Source organism: Schistocerca gregaria, unplaced genomic scaffold (genome assembly GCF_023897955.1).
Source record: "Schistocerca gregaria isolate iqSchGreg1 unplaced genomic scaffold, iqSchGreg1.2 ptg000180l, whole genome shotgun sequence".
Taxonomy (NCBI): Eukaryota; Metazoa; Arthropoda; class Insecta; order Orthoptera; family Acrididae; genus Schistocerca; species Schistocerca gregaria.
The window spans coordinates 4420078-4439329 of NW_026061730.1; the positions used below are offsets into that span (position 1 = coordinate 4420078).

General features: G+C 36.6%; 1 protein-coding gene across 1 annotated transcript in view; it reads left to right on the forward strand.

Moving 5' to 3' along the window:
• Positions 1-19252, forward strand: part of LOC126302895 (uncharacterized) — a 139067-nt gene that overhangs the window by 61972 nt on the left and 57843 nt on the right. The window contains exon 4 of the mRNA XM_049991750.1: positions 3317-3480. Coding sequence (XP_049847707.1) covers positions 3317-3480 — 164 coding nt within the window. The remainder of the gene's footprint in view (positions 1-3316; positions 3481-19252) is intronic.

Consider the following 19252-nt stretch of genomic DNA (forward strand, 5'->3'; position numbering starts at 1 on the left):
TTTTGTCAGAAATTTGGATGCATGAGCTGTTAAGCACACTGGTCGATAATTGTCTACTCTTGCAGTCTTAGGATTTATGTGGATGGTATTTTTCCGAAAGCCAGATGGTATGTCAACAGATTCATACATACTACGCACCAACGTGAATAGTTGCTTTGTTGCCAGTTCCCCCAACGATTTTAGAAATCCTGATTGAAAGTTGTCTATCCCTTCTGCCGTATTTGATCTTAAGTCCTCCAAAGTTGTTTTAAATTCTGATTCTATTCCTGGATCTCCCATCTCTTCTAAATCGACTCTTTTTTCTTCTTCTATCACATAAGACAAATCTTCCCTCCTAATAGAGGTCTTCAAGGTTGTCTTTCCAAATATCCACTTCCTCCTCTGTATTTAACAGTGAAATTCCAGCTGCACTCTTAATATTGCAGCCCTTGCTAATAATTTCACTCAAGGTTGCTTTGACTTTCTTACATGCTGACTCAATCCTTCCAACAATCATTTCTTTTTAGATTTCTTCTCATTGTTCAGGCAGCCATTTCGTCTTTGCTTCACTACACATCCTGTCTATTTCATCACTCAGTGACTTGTATTTCTTTATTCCTGAATTTCCCTGAACATTAAGAAATACTTCAGTTTCTTCGCAGTTACTTTCTTTGTACCTATGTTTTTCTTTCCAACTTCTGTGATTGTCCTTTTCAGAGATATCCATTCCTCTTCAACTGTACTGCATACTAGACTATTACTTATTGCTATATCCATAACCTCACAGATCTTCAGGAGTATCTCGTCATTCCTTAGTTCTTCTACATCTGACATCTTTAGGTATCGATTCTTCCAGACTAATCTCTTAAACTTCAAACTACTCTTTATCATTACTACATTGTGATCTGAGTCTATATCTTCTCATGGGTATGCCTTACAATCCAGTATATGATTTCGGAGTCTCTCCCTGATCGTCATGTAATCTAAGTGTACTCCCCCCAAATCAGCCAGCCATTTCCAATTATACATCCTCCTCTTGTTATTAAGAGTATTCGAAATTACTAGCATAATTGAGGTAGTCTTTCTCCTCTCTCATTCCTGTACATCTGATCTATCGTTGTCGGTGTCGGTTTTTTTATTGATTGTGATAAGCATAACTCTATCAGTGAACTGTTCACTCTAACACACTTCCCAATCATAATGAATCCTACTCCCAATATACTATTTTCTGCTACTGATGATATTACCATATACTCATCTAACCTGAAATTCTGGTTTTCCTTCCATTTCACTTCACTGACCCCTTCTATATAGAAATTGAGCATTTGAATTTCCCATTTCAGATTTTCTAGCTGCCCTACCACATTCAATCTTCTGACATTCCACACCCCGACATGAAGAACATTATCCTCTCGTTCATTATTCAATCGTTTTCTAAAGGTCACCTACATCTTGCCAGTCCGCTCCCAGAAATTTGAATGGTGGACTATTCTGGAAACTTTTCCCAATGGAGAGATGATCATGGCACCTTTTCAGTTACAGGCCACGTGCCCTGTGGATACACGTTATGTGTATTTAATGCATTGTTTGACATTGTCTTCTGCATCCTCATGCCATTGATCATTGTTGATTGATCCGCCTGTTAGCGGCTCTTTCCCACCCCAAGGGCGAGAGAGGGTGATTCTTATGATACACGTTTTCGGCCACCAGTGCTTATTATTAATGAAAATTAAACACTGGCGGGTTGCGAACCCAGGAATGAGGACTTTTGGATTTCTGATCAAAGACGCTACCCCTAGAGCAGGTACACCAGTGTCGGATACCCATCCACCATAGCAGCCCAAAATATTATCGATCAATTCCCTGGCTGAACCCATGGAGTGAGACCTGCACCAGTAGCAGTTCACCTACACAGTCTTGTATGACAATCCCCAGGTGTCATTCGAAACCTGTACTCGCTGGTGAACAGAAGCCACTCCACTGGCCCAGGTTCCGTTCCACTTGACGCTTCAGCCAATCTCTTTGCACTCCAAGGTCCTAGGTAGTTGTTTTACTGTTGTTCATAGCGACTCCTAAGGATCCTATTAATCGAGTGAAAATGACTACTTAATGATTGTGTCGACAAGCCTCCAAGTTGACACCAAGTGGAGAGAGTACTTTTACAAATACAGACTCCAGCAAACCAGAAGTGAAACAGAGCTCACAGAGTTTTATTTTCATGATAGAGAGGCACACAGGCAGTCATATGTGCCCCTCAATGGGAATAAAATTCCCTGCAGCTACCTCCTTAGTTACCTAGGTGTCTTCCTCTACCTGTCACCGTCATTTATGCAGAACTGCGCAAACCTGTGAAAGTCGTTTGGTCCTATTCTATATCAACTGTACCACATTTCTGGAAACAAGTGGGGAGGAAATGCAGACGAACAAAACAATGGTGCAATTTCTCTTGGATATTGAGCTGCTGCATATTGTGCTAAAGCGTGGGAGAACATCGCTCAAACAATTAAGACAGAAAGGGCGATGTTGACTATTTATGGCATGACTACAACAGGTCCCACTCAGTGGTTGCTTCCTAAGACAGAGTACAATAAGAATTCAGTCCTAAATATCGGAGTCCACCAACTGAATAAGGTTGTGCAGTATGGTGTCTGTTGTCAGGAAAGCTCAAGATTAAACCTCATCCCAAAGGCGCAAGGAAGACATGACTATGTCTTGAAAACTGGGTTTAATAGTGGAAGTGCTACCTGTGACTATGGTGCCAAGAGGAAGACAGTGAGACATGTTTTGGGGGAGTGCCCACTCCACGTCTTTAAAGGGGGTTTGTCGTTCTTGGTTCAAATGGTTCAAATGGCTCTGAGCACTATGGGACTTAACATCTTAGGTCATCAGTCCTCTAGAACTTAGAACTACTTAAACCTAACTAACCTAAGCACATCACACACATCCATGCTCGAGGCAGGATTCGAACCTGCGACTGTGGCAGTCACGCGGTTCCAGACTGGAGCACCTAGAACAGCATGGCCACCGCGGCCGGCCTGTCGTGCTTGTCCAGTCATAGTTCTGGCTGCATATTTGTATGTCTATGCTTGTATTTCATCAGAAACGATCAGTTCACCAGAATATGTTATTAGACTCGCATACCAGTCACAAGTTACGCCAGAATACCTGTCTAACTCCTTGATTCATCTCTAATGGCCTGGCGACCTCTATCACTGGGAAACATAAAAGCTGGAGAAGGGTCACGTTGAGTTTAGTTTTCACTATTCTATTGAATAAAACATAGTCAAGTTTCAGAATATCATTTGTTACATCAGCTGACTCCATTCTATTTTGAAAGGTTGAACAACATGGAATGGAACATGACAACGCTGCAAACAGATGATCTGAAGCACATCCTGTGTCAGTCACTCCAAGCTGTGCGGCGCATCACAAGAGCCACGGTCGGCAGGATGAGATGTGAGAGCTGGCGTCTACCTGACTCTGAGTGGATGTATAAAACTGGTGAGTATCTTATTTGGAAGTGTGTTATTGTTAAATAAAGCGTAATGAGCTCATTCAGGTAGTCTATAATGTTGACAGTATGCAGTTATGACCCTCTGAACACATAACATTTTAACGCATGTGTATCACTTGTTTCCCACTCACTCCAGCCCACTGTGGCCACCCAGTTATGGAGTGTTAGTGTGGCACCTGCAGTAGCAGTACACAATGACGGGCAAATTGCAACATTTAAACGTCAAAGCTCGAGTGAGTTGTGACCTGTTGGCATCGTTACATGTGGCTATTCGACTAACTCTTACACGAGGCAAACGAAGGCTTATGAGTGTTTCTTTCCGCTATTATTTGTACCTTGAGATATAGTTGGAGCAATCATAGAGAAGACCCAGTAAATGGAGAGAAGAACAGTTGAGTGAAATTAGATTCTTCTTAATTCAGATGGCATGTGGTGTCAGGGTAATGTATTAAAACTCAACAATAACTTCCAAACGATTTTATGGTTTCCAACTACAGTGCCCCCTTTCCCCCCGGTCTGCATCACCCACCGGGTCCCACAATGCTGAGGGCGCCACCTCAGTGACCCAGTGAAATGCTCTGCTAATGTGTCGGCCTCGTACGGCAGCAGTGATATGACGACTCAGGGCTGTGCCAGCAGCTGATTCAACAGCCTCCCTCATGCGCTGCCTCATCACTGCCCACTGACCAATGCAGGATGTCCCGCACCGTGTTTCGTCGCCAGCGTGGTTTGGGTCATGTTTTGGGAGCCAAGATGACTGTCAGTGATAGTGAGCCAAAGAGTGGCCTGCCGCTGGCTGACTGCGTGGCTACGGACCCTGCGTCAGCCTCAGAGGGTCGAACCAAAGACCTGCCATGGACTGGGATGCTGGGGCCCCACCTGCTGCTGCGTGTAGCCCGGTGGTGTGACATGCCCCGCCATCCAAGAGAGCTACCACACTTGAATTCTTTGTTAGTGAATTGGCACCTATTTACATGTGGCTGCGCACCTCTGTTTTGCTAAACGTGCCGTTTCGCATCACGTCTCCTTCTGCCTGTGATTTGCGCCATGAAAAGCCGCTACATATACTCTTTCAGCAATTTGACGGCCCTGCGGCCTCTATTCTACTTCGCAACTGTTGGTATGCATTGCTCAATGCAATCTGGTCTGCACCTGGCTGTAACCTGTGCTCAGAATATTGCACAAAACTAACTTTCCCTATCCCAAACAGTTGTGCCTCTACATAATGAAAGAATGACAATGATAACGCTACCCTCTCACCTCATCAAACAACTTCATTGGTACATTGGGACAGAGACGTAAAATAACGAAGTGACTGATTAAGGGGCTTGCTCTGAAGATGTAATATTTTCAAAAACCATTCTGCCTCTGTCCATCACAGAGAAGGGTGTGTGTATGTTTTATATATAACTGCGGCGGAATGTTAATACTAGAATATTGCTAAACAGTGTCAGCCATATATGTGCATGGCATTGAGATACTATCTGCTCATATGGTTTAACTGTTTTTCATGTTGAATAATATGTGTTCTAGTTGTAGAAGAAAGTTTTTAAATACATGGGACAGACGTGATAGGCTCCACTCACTTCTTCCCACACTTTCAACATGAAGTGGGTATGAGGGCTCTGAGTATCACTCTCCCCCAACTCCCTGTACAGGACTCTGCACTCGTGCATTAGGCAGCTGCAGTAGGACGCAGCCAGTGACAGGCAACCTGCATGTGCAAAAGTTTAAAAGCTATGCATTCAAGAAATCTAAGATTAATATCATCATAATTATGATCATTTTTTAAAGAGGGAGTGGGTGTTCGGTTTTTTAGGGTTGAGATTTTGCAGGTCTACCTCTTTCTCCTTAAGACAGAAGGTAAAGTTGGCTATGTTTACTTACAAGGTTACAAATAATAAACATGAAGGTTGAGGACAGATTTCAGTCGATGTCAGATAAGGAGAGATCATGCTAACACAGCAGTAGAGCACACCGCCTCTAGCCTTGACAAGGGCCTGAGTTCACCGACAGAGAGCCTCCACAAGTTTCTCTAGCTGTGTCGTGCTCAGCTGACGTCACTCAGCAGATCCCGTAGAGCCGCCAGATCGCAGGGACTTTGAGACCGCCACTCTCCACACGCTGGTCGCAGACATTTCCTATGAGGCTGAGATCGGATCTTTGGCGGGCATATGGGGACGTGGCAGGACGCCTGAGTGGTCGTAAAGCCAGGAGCGCGTCCACGTAGATCTGTGAACACGGCTGTTCTCTTGGGAGAGTCCACGGGATACTCAGCATAAAGCTGGGGCACAGGTCCGGAATTAAAAGATCACTATGTGATATGACACGATTTAGACTGTACTTACACAAGACGTCAGCACGAATGTCTGACTCGTGGCATTGTTCTTGTGGTAAAAGCGAGAATGCAGGAAGGTGCTGCCATTTTCTTTAGAAGTTCTTAGAGTTTTGAGGCCATCTGGTGCTGCGATTCGCCCACTGACGCACATACGCTCTAGAGGGTACGGGGACCCACTACACGATGCCAACCCCAGCAGAACAGACAATATTAGTCGCAAGGAAAGGTAGAGCCGGTGGCCTTAGAAATAGTTTAAAGTGGATAACAAGCACTTTACATTTTCACGCTTTTATTTCATCTGATAAAATTAAGGCATTCGCCCACTCTCTTATATATAACCTGACATCTGAGTGACTCAACACTACAACATGCATTGTACACGAGCAGCACGCATTTCTCTTGATGGGACATGCACAACTGTTGATATTCGTCACCAGTGATAAAATCAACTACAGTTGTAAAATTTTGAAACTATAGCTCGTTTCATCATTGATGACAGAAATTAATGTAAATTCCATATGTTATAGTTTCTATCGGAATACACGTAATACAAAAATTGTAGCTTTGCATCTTTAAGTTGACATAGACGTAAAACAGCGTAAAACATGGATTTTTGGAACAACTGTTTCAAACTGTGGATGCATTACTCTTACATGTTTGTTCGCCTTTCTATTAACGAATCATATAATGATAAAAATATCAAAATTTTATGTGCTGCAATTTCATAACATTATGGCTGCAGTAGAAACAGGCATGGTCGTCTTGTAGCGGAGTGGAAAACAGGGGAGTCCCTTTCTGTCTCCCTGTCTCTGCCGCTATTTGTTTTAACTTTCAACAGTCGCTAGTTATCGATAACTCTTGCTTCCCCACAGCAGGTATGTTTAGAAAAGGATCGAGCCACAGGAAAGTATCAGCCTTAGGTTATGTCCAGGTCAGACAGAAATTCGACTGTGAGGCATACCCAGGGGCAGATATAACCTCAGATGTCCATTGAATAGCAATGAATTATGGACTGAAGATGAAGGGAATGGTCTGGAAGAATTAATATGGAAAGTAGTGGCACACTGAAGTACAAGAAAATCATGTAATGCATCTGAATCTCACTTAAGCTGTAGATACAACGTTGATGAATACCATATAGGCAGGAATAGACATCTATGAAAAGGCCATCACAGAAATTGGACAAACAAAGATAGATATAATTGTCAACCAAGAACTATACAAGTTGGCGTCTAGACTACATGAGAATGACGGTACTCCGTTAGACTGAATACTGTAGACAAGAGCAGGTACTAGCGACGCCTATGACACAATTAGCATAACACCTAGTCTATGGAATTTGTCGACAGGAATAATACATTATGTGATCAAAAATATCCTGACATCTGGCTGAAAATGACTACCAAGTTCGTGGCGCCCTCCATCGGTAATGCTGGAATTCAGTATGGTGTTGGCCCACTCTTAGCCTCTGTGACAGCTTCCATTCTTGAAGGCATACGTTCAGTCAGGTGCTGGAAAGTTTCTCGGGGAACAGCAGCCTATTCTTCACGGAGTGCTGCGCTAAGGAAAGCTATCGACGTCGGTCGCTGAGATCTGGCACGAAGTCGGCGTTCCAAAACATACCAAAGGTGTTCTATAGGATTCAGGTCCTGCATTATGAAAGACGCAATCGCTATCCCCGAATTGCACTTCAACAGTGGGACACAATATGGTGCTTGAAAAATCAACGTAGGCCTGTGCTGTGATATTGCCTTGCGAAACAACAACGATTGCAAGCCCCTTCCATGAAAAACGCGACCACACCATAGCAAAACCGCCTCTGAATTTTACAATTGGTACTACACACGCTGGCAGATAATGTTCACTGGGCATTCACCATACCTGTACCCCTCTATCGGATTGCCACATTGTTTACCGTTATTCGTCACTCCACACAACGTTTTTCCCTTGTTCATTCGTCCAATGTTTACGCTCCTTACACCAAGCGAGGCGTCGTTTTTCATTTACTGGCGTGATTTGTGGCCTATAAGCAGGTGCTCTGCCGTGAAATCAAAGTTTTGTCACCTTCCGGCTATCATGGTACTTCCAGGGGATTATGAGGCACTTTTGGAATTCCTGTGTGATGGTCTGGATAGATGTCTGCGTACAACACAATGAGACCCTCTTCAACTATCGGCCATCACTGTCAGCCAACAGACAAAGTCGGCCTGTACGCTTTTGTGCTGTACGTGTCCACGTTTCCACTATCACATCGGAAACAGTGGGCCTACAGATGTTTAGGAGTGTGGAAATCTCGCATAGAGACGTATGACACAAGTGACACCCAATCACCTGACCACGTTTGAAGTCTGTGAGTACCGCAGAGCGCCCCATTTTGCCCTCTCACGATATCTAATGACTATTGAGGTGGCGTATATGGAGTACATGGCAACAGGTGGCAGCACAATGCCCCTAATATTAAAAAGTATGTTTTTGGGGACTTTTCATCACATAGTGTATATACTGAGTAATAGAAAAGAAAATAGTGGATATGACAGATGAGGATCATTTTGGCTGTCGGAAGGGTAACACTACAAGATAGCAGCACGCCTGACGATGTAATTGATGAGGGCAGCAAAACTAGAAAATAAAATGGACACATTCATAGGACCTGTCGACCTAGAAAAATCATCTGGAAACGTAAAATTGTGCAAAATGTTCAAAATACTGAGAAAAGTAAAATGCAGCGAAGGAGGAGTAATATACAGTAAGTACAAGAACCAAGAGGGAACAGTAAGAATGCAAGATGAAGAACAAAATGCTGTCCCATCTTCATACCAATGCGTTCTGTATGTTCCATTCTTCAATGTTCTGTTGAGAACCTTATCATTTCTTGTCTTATCAGTCCATCTAATTTTTAACATTCTTCTGTAGCACCACATCTCAAATGCTTCGATTTTCTTCGATTCCGATTTTCCAAATGTCCTTGATTCACTTTCATACAATCCTGCCCTCCAAACTTACATGTTCAGTTATTTGTCCTCAAATAAAGACCGACATTTGGTATTGGGTGATATATTTTGGCAGGAATGTTCTCTTTGAAAATTCTTGTCTACTTTTTATGTCCTTTTTCATTTGTCCATTATGAGTCACTTTGTGCTTAAGGTAGCAGATTTCTTTTAGTTCGTATGGACCTTTGTCTACAATTTTGATGTTGTTGATGTTGTGGTTTTCAGTCCTGAGACTAGTTCGATGCAGCTTTCCATGATACTCTATCCTGTGCAGGCTTCTTCATATCCCAGTACCTACTGCAGCCTACATCCTTCTGAATCTGCTTAGTGTATTCATCTCTTGGTGTCCCTCTACAATTTTTACCCTCCACGCTGCCCTCCAGTACTAAATTGGTGATCCCTTGATGTCTCAGAACATGTCCCACCAACCGATGCCTTCTTCTAGTCAAGTTGCGCCACAAGCTCCTCATCTCCCCTATTCTATTCAATACCTCCTCATTAGTTATGTGATCTACTCATCTGATCTTCAGCATTCTTCTGTAGCACCACATTTCGAAAGCTTCTATTCTCTTCTTGTCTAAACTATTTATCGTCCACGTTTCACTTCCATACATGGATTGCTACACTACATACAGAAACGACTTCCTGACATTTAAAGCTAAACTCGATGTTAACAAATTTTTCTTCTTCAGAAACACTTTCTTTGCCATTGCCATTCTACATTTCATATCCTCTCTACTAGGACCATCATCAGTTATTTTGCTCCCCATATAGCAAAACTCCTTTAATACTTTAAGTGTCTCATTTCCTAATCTAATTCCCTCAGCATCACCCAACCTAATTCGAATACATTCCATTATCCTCATTTTGCTTTTGTTGATGTTCATCTTATACCCTCCTTTCAAGACACTGTCCATTCCATTCAGCTGCTCTTCCAAGTGCTTTGCTGTCTCTGACAGAATTACAATGTCATCGGCGAAAGTCAAAGTTTTTATTTGTTTTCCATGGATTTTAATACCTACCGAACTTTTCTTTTGTTTCCTTTATTGCTTGCTCAATATACAGATTGAATAACATCGGGGATAGGCTACAGCCCTGTCTCACTCCCTTCCTTACCACTGCTTCCCTTTCATACCCCTCGACTCCTATAACTGCCATCTGCTTTCTGTACAAATTGTAACTAGTCTTTCGTTCCCTGTATTTTACCCTGCCACCTTTACAATTTGAAAGAGAGTATTCCAGTCAACATTACCAAAACTTTCTCTAAGTCTACAAATGCTAGAAATGTAGGTTTGCCTTTCCTTAATGTTACCTCTAGGATAAGTCGTAGGGTCAGTATTGCCACATGTGTTCCAACATTTCTAAGCAATCGAAACTGATCTTCCCCGAGGTCAGCTTCTGTCATTTTTTTCCATTCGTCTATAACGAATTCGCGTTAGTATTTAGCAGCTGTGACTTATTAAACTGATAGTTCGGTAATTTTCACATGTGTCAACACCTGCTTTCTTTGGGATTGGAAGTATTATATTCTTCTAGACGTCTGAGGGTATTTCGCCTGTCTTATACATCTTGCTCACCAGATGGTAGAGTTTTGTCAGGACTGGCTCTTCCAAGGCTGTCAGTAGTTCTAATGGAATGTTGTCTACTCTGGGGGCCTTGTTTCGACTCAGGTCTTTCAGTGCTGTGTCAAACTCTTCACGCAGTATCATATCTCCCATTTCATCTTCATCTACATCCTCTTCCAATTCCATAATATTGTCCTCAAGTACGTCGCCTATGTATACTCCTTCCGCCTTTCTGCTTTCCTTTCTTTGCTTAGCACTGGGTTTCCATCAAAGCTCTTGATATTCATGCAAATGGTTCTTCTTTCTTCAAAGGTCTCTTTAATTTTCCTGTAGGCAGTATCTATCTTACCCCTAGTGAGATACGCTTCTACATCCTTACATTTGTCCTCTAGCCATCCCTGTTTAGCTATTTTGCACTTCCTGTCGATCTCATTTTTGAGACGTTTGTATTCCTTTTTGCCTGCTTCATTTATCGCATTTTTATATTTTCTCCTTTCATCAATTAAATTCAATACTTCTTGTGTCACTCAAGGGTTTCTACTAGCCCTCGACCTTTTACCTATTTGATCCTCTGCTGCCTTCACTATTTCATCCCTCAAAGCTAGCCATTCTTCTTTTACTGTATTTCTTTCCCCCATTCCTGTCGATTGTTCCCCTCTGCTCGCCCTGAAACTCTGTATAACCTCTGGTTTAGTCAGTTTATCCAGGACCCATCTCCTTAAATTCCTACCTTTTTGCAATTTCTTCCGTTTTAATCTACAGTTCATAAGCAATAGGTTGTGGTCAGAGTCCACATCTGCCCCTGGAAATGTCTTACAATTTAACACCTGGTTCCTAAATCTCTGTCTTACCATTGTATAATCTATCTCATACCTGTTAGTATCTCCACTGTTCTTCCATGTATACAACTTTCTTTCATGATTCTTGAACCAAGTGTTGGCTAAGATTAAGTTATGCTTCTGGCAAAATTCAATGAGGCAGCTTCCTCTTTCATTTCTTAGCCCCAGTCCATTTTCACCTAATATGTTTCCTTCTCTCCATTTTCATACTCTTGAATTCCAGTCACCCATGACTATTAAATTTTCGTCCCCCTTCACTACCTGAATAATTTCTTTTACCTCCTCATACATTTCATCAATTTCTTCGTCATCTGCAGAGCTTGTTGGCATATAAACTTGTAGTACTGTAGTAGATGTGGGCTTCATGTCTATCTTAGCCACAATAATGCATTCACTGTACTGTTTGTAGTAGCTTTCCTGTACTCCTAATTTTTTATTCGTTATTAAACCTACTCCTGCATTACACCTACTTGATTTCGTATTTATAACCCTGTATTCAATTGACCAAAAGTCTTGTTCCTCCTGCCACTGAACTTCACTAATTCCCACTATATCTAACTTTAACCTATCCATTTTCCTTTTAAAATTTCTACCCTACCTACCCGATTAAGACTTCATTAATTTAGTCTTTCTTTGGCTTTGTGCTGATGTTCTCACAGTTACCTGCACTTGAAAGCATCAGAACAGTGTGGATGCCATTTTCCTGAGATTCTGATTGTATTTTTCCAGTATCATACAGTCTACAAACCAATTGGGATAATAGTTTCGTTTCCAAATCTCTCAACAATTTTCGAAATTCCGAAGGACTGTTCGGTATGTCTTCCACATGATTTGGTCACAAGTGTTTCTGACCCATGTTTGTTTATATGGGATGGGGAGGCAGCCATTTCGACGAACGCTGCTTGCCACAACCTTCCACCAGGTCACCTGGGAACAAAGAAGCGTGGAGCTGGCTGCCACAGGCAAAAGCAACACCCAACTCTGAACACCACAGAACGCCACTCAGTGTCCCAGCTGGCTCTGTCTCTACATTAAGCAGCCTGTGATACAGTGTCAGTAGTAAACGACATATGGCAAGCACAGATCTCAATACCGATTTCATCAGTCGGTCTGTGATAGTTGGTGATCTCACCACTTTGTTGCCTCGAACCATACTTCTCACTCCATGTTCTGCTGCTGTGGCCCCACAGCCAAATGCCAATGTAATGTGTTGGTACGATGCTCCCAAGTCCCTCATGTCGAAGATTAGATCCTTTACAAAGTCAGAAAGATGCCATACATTGAACGTAAGTGTTCCTTGCACATTTTCTTGTGTGACCTGCCCGTGAATAATTCCAGTAGGTTTAGACACAAACAATAACCATTGTATACTCACATCATTCTCCATCTGTAGGTATATCTTTTCAGTACAGAAAGTAAACTCGCGTAAGGACTAAATTCGAAATCATCGCACATGCATAAAAGTAATGCAGTATGATTTTTTAAAAGACAACGTAGTTACCATTAACTGTAAAAATTATTTATTTCCACGACTGCAGTTTTGATCTTTCGCCCATTATCAATTTGTGTACAGCAAAATATGAAAACAAAGGATAGGGTATGTGTAGAATGGTACTATCATGCCATTAATATGGCAGTTACATTACAAAAATATTAAAAATAACATCACTTACATTGTGTCTCAGTATATGTGAAAATTACGAACCTTCTGACATGTATATAATTAGATAAAAAATTTATGTTCTGGCTCATTAGCTCAAGTTCATGAAAATAAAATTATCGTTAGTTAACACTGACGATATTTTAATAAAATTTACCTAGTTATCCATAACATACATTTTTATCCACTATCCATTTTACCTAATAATAATGTAAGAGATTATAATATAAAATATTAATGTAATATAACTTTAAAAAATATTTATTTTACATATATTTCCAATAGGTGAATGTAATGTAATTAGAAAATGAAGCATTATTTTTAAAAAAAATTATGAAAAATATTTTTTTACAATTTTTTAGCACCAAAAATTGTCTTATCTTGATTTTTGTGAAAAACATGTTTTTTAAGATTATGCTAAAGAGTAAGTACATAAAATTATTTTAACAACTTTTTCTTAATCCCAAAATTATTTTATTCTTGTCTTTTGTGAAAAACGTGTTTTTAAAAATTAAGTTAAGGATACCTATATAAAAAAGCATTTTTAGATATTTCCTTAGCCCCAAGAAAAGTTCTGCTTATTACTTTTGTGAAAAACGTGTTTTCTAAGATTATTTACTTTCAGCTTCAACAGCCATAAGATTATTATGATTTCTCATTTGGAAATGACTTTTGAAATAAAACTTATTTACAGTTCTACCACATCCACAAGTAACTTTAATTTTCTTACAGTCTTTATATAAATAAGAATGACCACCTGTTTCATATTTATGAAATTCTTCAATACTTTTTTAATCATTCATTCATTACACAGTCTTCATTGTGGCATAGCTTTGTCCATTTAAAGAATATAAATTTTTCTTCACTATCTGAAAAGTGCATAAATTAATCATTTACATATTTATTCAAAAAGTTTAGAGCAATAAAATATCGAAAATTTATAAAACAATTTACAAAAATTGAAGTTAAAATAATGAAAATATTGTTTTGTTTATTAAAAAATGAAGAAATTATTCCTTTAGATGAATGCAAAAACAAATCAGTTGTGGTATTCAATGATTTCATTTTTGAAAACCAGGACATAGTTGGCGAATATTTTTCTAGAGACAGACACAAAGGTATAGATTGTTTTTATTTAGCTGAAATCTATTCAACAGTTAGTCAGAGATAACCTAAATTTTATAAGTATCTTTACACAAGATGATACCAATTTAAATCATAATTAACATGAATTTGTTGGTGGAAATTTTAAATTTTATGATTTAAAGAAATGTTTAGTAAATGTTGGAATGATGAGTTTGGATTTTTCACTATAGACATGACTAGAAAACCAAATGAAGGTAAGTTTAGAAATAGAATACAACATTTCTTAACATCATAAACTTTAAATAAAAACACAAACATTAATGTTAAACATAAACATTGAACATGAATGTTAAACATAAATGTTAAATATAATTAATGTTTTTTCTTCCTTAATAAATGTGTCCAAGGTAAGATGAAAAAGATGTTACACAAGCTAAAGAAAATAGAAAGAAACCTGAAGAATTAAAAGAACGATTTAAGCTTTAGAAAAAGCAACCAAGAACAGATTATGAGAAATATAAAAAGGAAGATCAACCTAATATTGATGCCATCGAAAAGCTAAGACAAGAAATTGAAGGATTAGGTGATAATGTTTCAAAAGCAATTGAATAAAATAGAGAAGTAGAAGAACAAATGATTCCATATCGTCATCATTTATTTGGATACTTATCACCAATTAAATCGTTAAAAGATTGGTCTGATGATAATATTTCTCGACAATATGAGTGTACATTAAGTGAATCAGTAATTCAAGATGTATTAAATAAAAATAAACAAGAGGAAAAGTTAAGGAAAGCAACAGAAGGGAAACAACCTGAAAATGGTAGGAAAATTAAAGAGGCACAATATGATAATAATAATTTTGTGAAGCACAAACAAATGTTGGTAAAAATGTTAATAGAAGCAAGTGAAATAATGTTAACGTATATTAATCATAGAGAAGATCCAACTTTCGGATTAAAACTTGTTGGGACATTAAATTTGTTTCAAAATGACCTGTAGTTTTTAATGGCGATAGATTAAAAGTTGGTGCAAAAGACTTTGAAGGTACAGATAGATTAATGAACTAAAAAACAAGTTACTATAGATGATTTATATGAAAAGTTTAATTCTGTTGTTCTATCAAATTATGCAGATATATTGTACGGTTCAGGAGGACTATATTCTGAAACTTATCCAAATTAAAAATAAAATCAAGTAGAGATAAAAAGTATAACAAACTAATAAAAGGAATTGATAATGTATATTTTCCAAAAGTAAATCAACTGACATTTTCAGTTTCTTCTTAATCATCAAGTAAAGCTATTGGACGTGGTTTACTTAAAAATATACAAATAAATCAATTGAATGTGTTTGGATGAATGATGTTAGACAATTAATTGATAAATTAGCAGTTATTCATGGTGAGGAACTAGCTGGAAATAAGAATTATCATAATGAAAAAGTTAGTATTGCACAAACGTTAACATATAAATTTACTGATTTTATAATTGATTATCCAAAAGGAATTCCATATTTAACTAGATTTTTGAATAATCTTCCACATACATTTTGGAAAAGTGATAAATATGGAACAGGATTATTAAATACTTTAATTAACAAATTACCATTTGAAGTGCATCTTTCTGAATATAATTACTGTGGTCCAGGTACAAATTTAGAAGAAGGACTAGCTAGAGGTGATAAAGGTATAAATCTATTAGATGAAGCTTGTAAAAACAAGATATGGCTTATAGTGATAATGAAGATTTAGAAAAAAGACATATAGCAGATAAAGAACTTGAATTAGCTACAAAAGAAAGAATGTATACAAATGATGCTTCATTTGGTGTAAAGGTTGCAGCAACAGAAGTTAGAGAAGCAATGTAAGGTAAACGAAAATTAGGTATGGGAATTAAGGTTGATGAAAATGATTGAGGATTATAAGTATAAGAAATTTTAGTACATTTTAAACTATATAAAAATATTTATTAAATTTTTAACTCTATAAGTGAATAACTTTATAATTGATACTTTGCTACCTACTCGCAAAACAAATACAACATCAATTAAATTAAAACAGAATAATGAACAATTAAATGCAATTGAACCCTTTTCACTGAGCCACAAACATGTAAGAAAGATAAAAATACTTGTGGAAATTTACTTACTTAGGTATGTCTGTTGTTAAAAATAATATTGAATATCTAACAAAAAGAAAGAAGGTAAAGGACTAACACAACATGAAGGAGGATTTCTTCCATGAATGTGGTACATTTAATTTAGATACATCTGATAGTCCTGTACACACATTGGATTTGTTACTATAAAAATAATACTAAAAAAGTTGTTTTCGATTCATTTGGTTGTAATACACCAAAATATTTAGTTAACTATGTAGGAAAAAAAGAACTATATTACAATACCGAAAGAATAGAAAATTTTGATGATGTAATATGTGGTCATTTATGTTTATAAATGGACATTTCTGGAAATAAGCTGCGGCCTAAAGGTGGTGGGAATGTATTATCAACCCTAACTGGACAACTAGAAAGTGTTATTATTAAACCACTATGTGCAAGACTTGATCCAAAAATAGAAAGTGTTATTAAAAAACTTAACAATGAATTACATGTGACTTTTAAACTAAATAAATGTTTAAAAGCTCCAATTAATGGTTATGATGCTGTCACTAAACAATATTTACAAAAGGAATGTGGTACAAAACCAGTATATACAATTATTTTAACACAATTTAATAACTATGTCAACAATACATAATTTAATTAAATAAATTAATCTGATTCATCAAGATAACTACAATACTTTTAAGACGTTTTTTAAAAAAGTAAATAGATAAAGCTTTTAATAACTATGTTAAAAAAGAAGAATATAACATGATTCTTTCAGAGTTAAACAACAGAAATGGTATAATAGATGGTATTTTGGAGCATAATAATAAAGTAATAAAAGATACAAAATGAAATCTTACTAATTTATTAAATAAAATTGATTCAGTAGAAAGTTATGTTAAATCATTAGAATCAGAAATTAAAAATAGCTTAGACAAAAAGTAGCTAAAGATCTAGAAGTACTGGAAAAATTAGATTAACTTTAACTTTATTAAATTTTTAATCAATTTAAATTTTTATATATATGTAAATTGAAAATCATACTTCACATGATTATCATATTTATTCTTTAAAATGAAAAAAGGTTACTGATATGCATAGTCTACATAGAGTAACAACTAAAAATGAAATACAAAGAATTGAAGGATTTTGTACAATATGTAAAAGTAAAAAGAGTAAATTATAAAAAAAAATAGTAAATGAACAAAGGTCTAAGACTGCTTCAGCAATTGCTGGTGAAAATTTAAATAATAATAATATTAACAAAAATGTAATAATGAATTATGTAAACCAATGAGAAACAATTTTAAAAGAAGAAATTTTGTTTCCTTCAATATAGATGATTTATGGCAAGGTGATCTAGTTGAAATGTTTACTGGTAATTCAAAAGTGATTTCTCGAATAAACAAATGCTATTAATATTATTTAACAATAATTTATGTTTGTTTCAAAATATGCATTTGTTGTTCCTATTAAAAGATAAGCATCTATTTTTGAATGATTTAACATTATGCCTAAAGAAAAGATGTGGAACAAATTTGCTTTACAAGGTAATTATAGATGCATTAACTTAGTTAAGAGTCTAGTTCATAAATACAATAATACAAAACATTCTACAATAACAAGGAAACCAATAGGATTTAATGAAAAATATCTAAAGACAAGTAACATGGTACCTACTTGCTGACTATAATCAGCTATTTGATGATGCAAAAGTCGGCTCCCTGCTGACGCCAAATTTACAACACGATATAAAGTGAGGATTAGAAAATTTAAAGGTCTTTTTGAAGAAGGATATACAGCTAAATGGTCAATAGAAATGTTTGGAATTGAATATGTATTTATTCTAATCGAAAAACATGTAAATTAATAGATATAAAGGGGATTTTTCGAACAAGAACTAGAGAAAACGAAATATCCAGATGTATATTTAGCTTTAAATGTTTTAAGAGAGAAACGGGATAAAGTTTATGTTAAATGGTAAGGATTTGATAATTCACATAACAGTTGGGTGATTAAAGATAAAATTATTTTATAGTAGTTCAGTTTGATGATGATGCAGACTAATTATGTTCCTAAATAATTGTTCTTGTGGATATTATTCAAAATATTGTAATAGTTCAGATGACAGACAACAATTAAATTTACGTTCATACAGATTTATTGAATTAGGATTGGAGTTCAACCTCAACATATCTCAACACAATTTGGATGTCTATCTTTGATTTTATATAGTTGTTTCTGTAAATTTTTTCTTTGTGTTCTAATGACATAATAGTTGTATTCACATTGATCTTCAAATAATTTTAAATGGGTGAATGTTGGTCTTTAACTGACACCAACTGTTTTAGGAACTACATGTGGTAATAAACTATTTATTTCTTCATTTCTTTACCTCTTATTTCTAATGCAAATATTAACTGTTTTATATTTTGAATGTGATCATCTTTTAATTGAATTATTTCTGTGTTTAATTTATTCAGTTCTTGTAGTTGTTCTATACATTTATCATTGTTTTTTATTTGATATATATAGGCATCAATCATCCTATATTCACCATGTTTTCTAATTGATGATAAAACTTCATTTTTAGAAGATGAAATTAGTGATTATAATCCAGATTCGTTGATAAATATTGACGATTTTTCATTACCTTTAAACCCTGGTAATTTACCAGGTTTAGAAAATTGATCATATTTTACTTTATCGTCAATATCAACATGTTTTCCAGTTGCATCATCAGTATCTCTATCCTCTAATATCTGTGCAACATATTTTGCTTTAAACCATGGATTATTTTCTTTATCAATAATCATAAAACATTGTTTATTGTTGTATGTAAGCTTGTTGTAGAACAGATTTACAATAGATTCCATTTAAGAGAAATATTTTTTTATTAATGTTGCAAAAAATAGTACCTGAAATTTGTACTTTGTACTTATGATTAAATTAAAATACCTCTGTTATTGCTGTTTGTGAAAATAATAGTAGCTGCACAGGGCTTAGAACTGCAAAAGAATAACAAGCTCATTTTTAATTGATTTTGGTTACTTAGATATTTCACCAGAAACTGAAAGAATCCAAGTTAGTGATGAATTAGTAAGAGAGTCGTTAACGTTATTTCAACTAACACACAATCTTGATGTTTGTGTTGGATTAAGTGAAGAAAT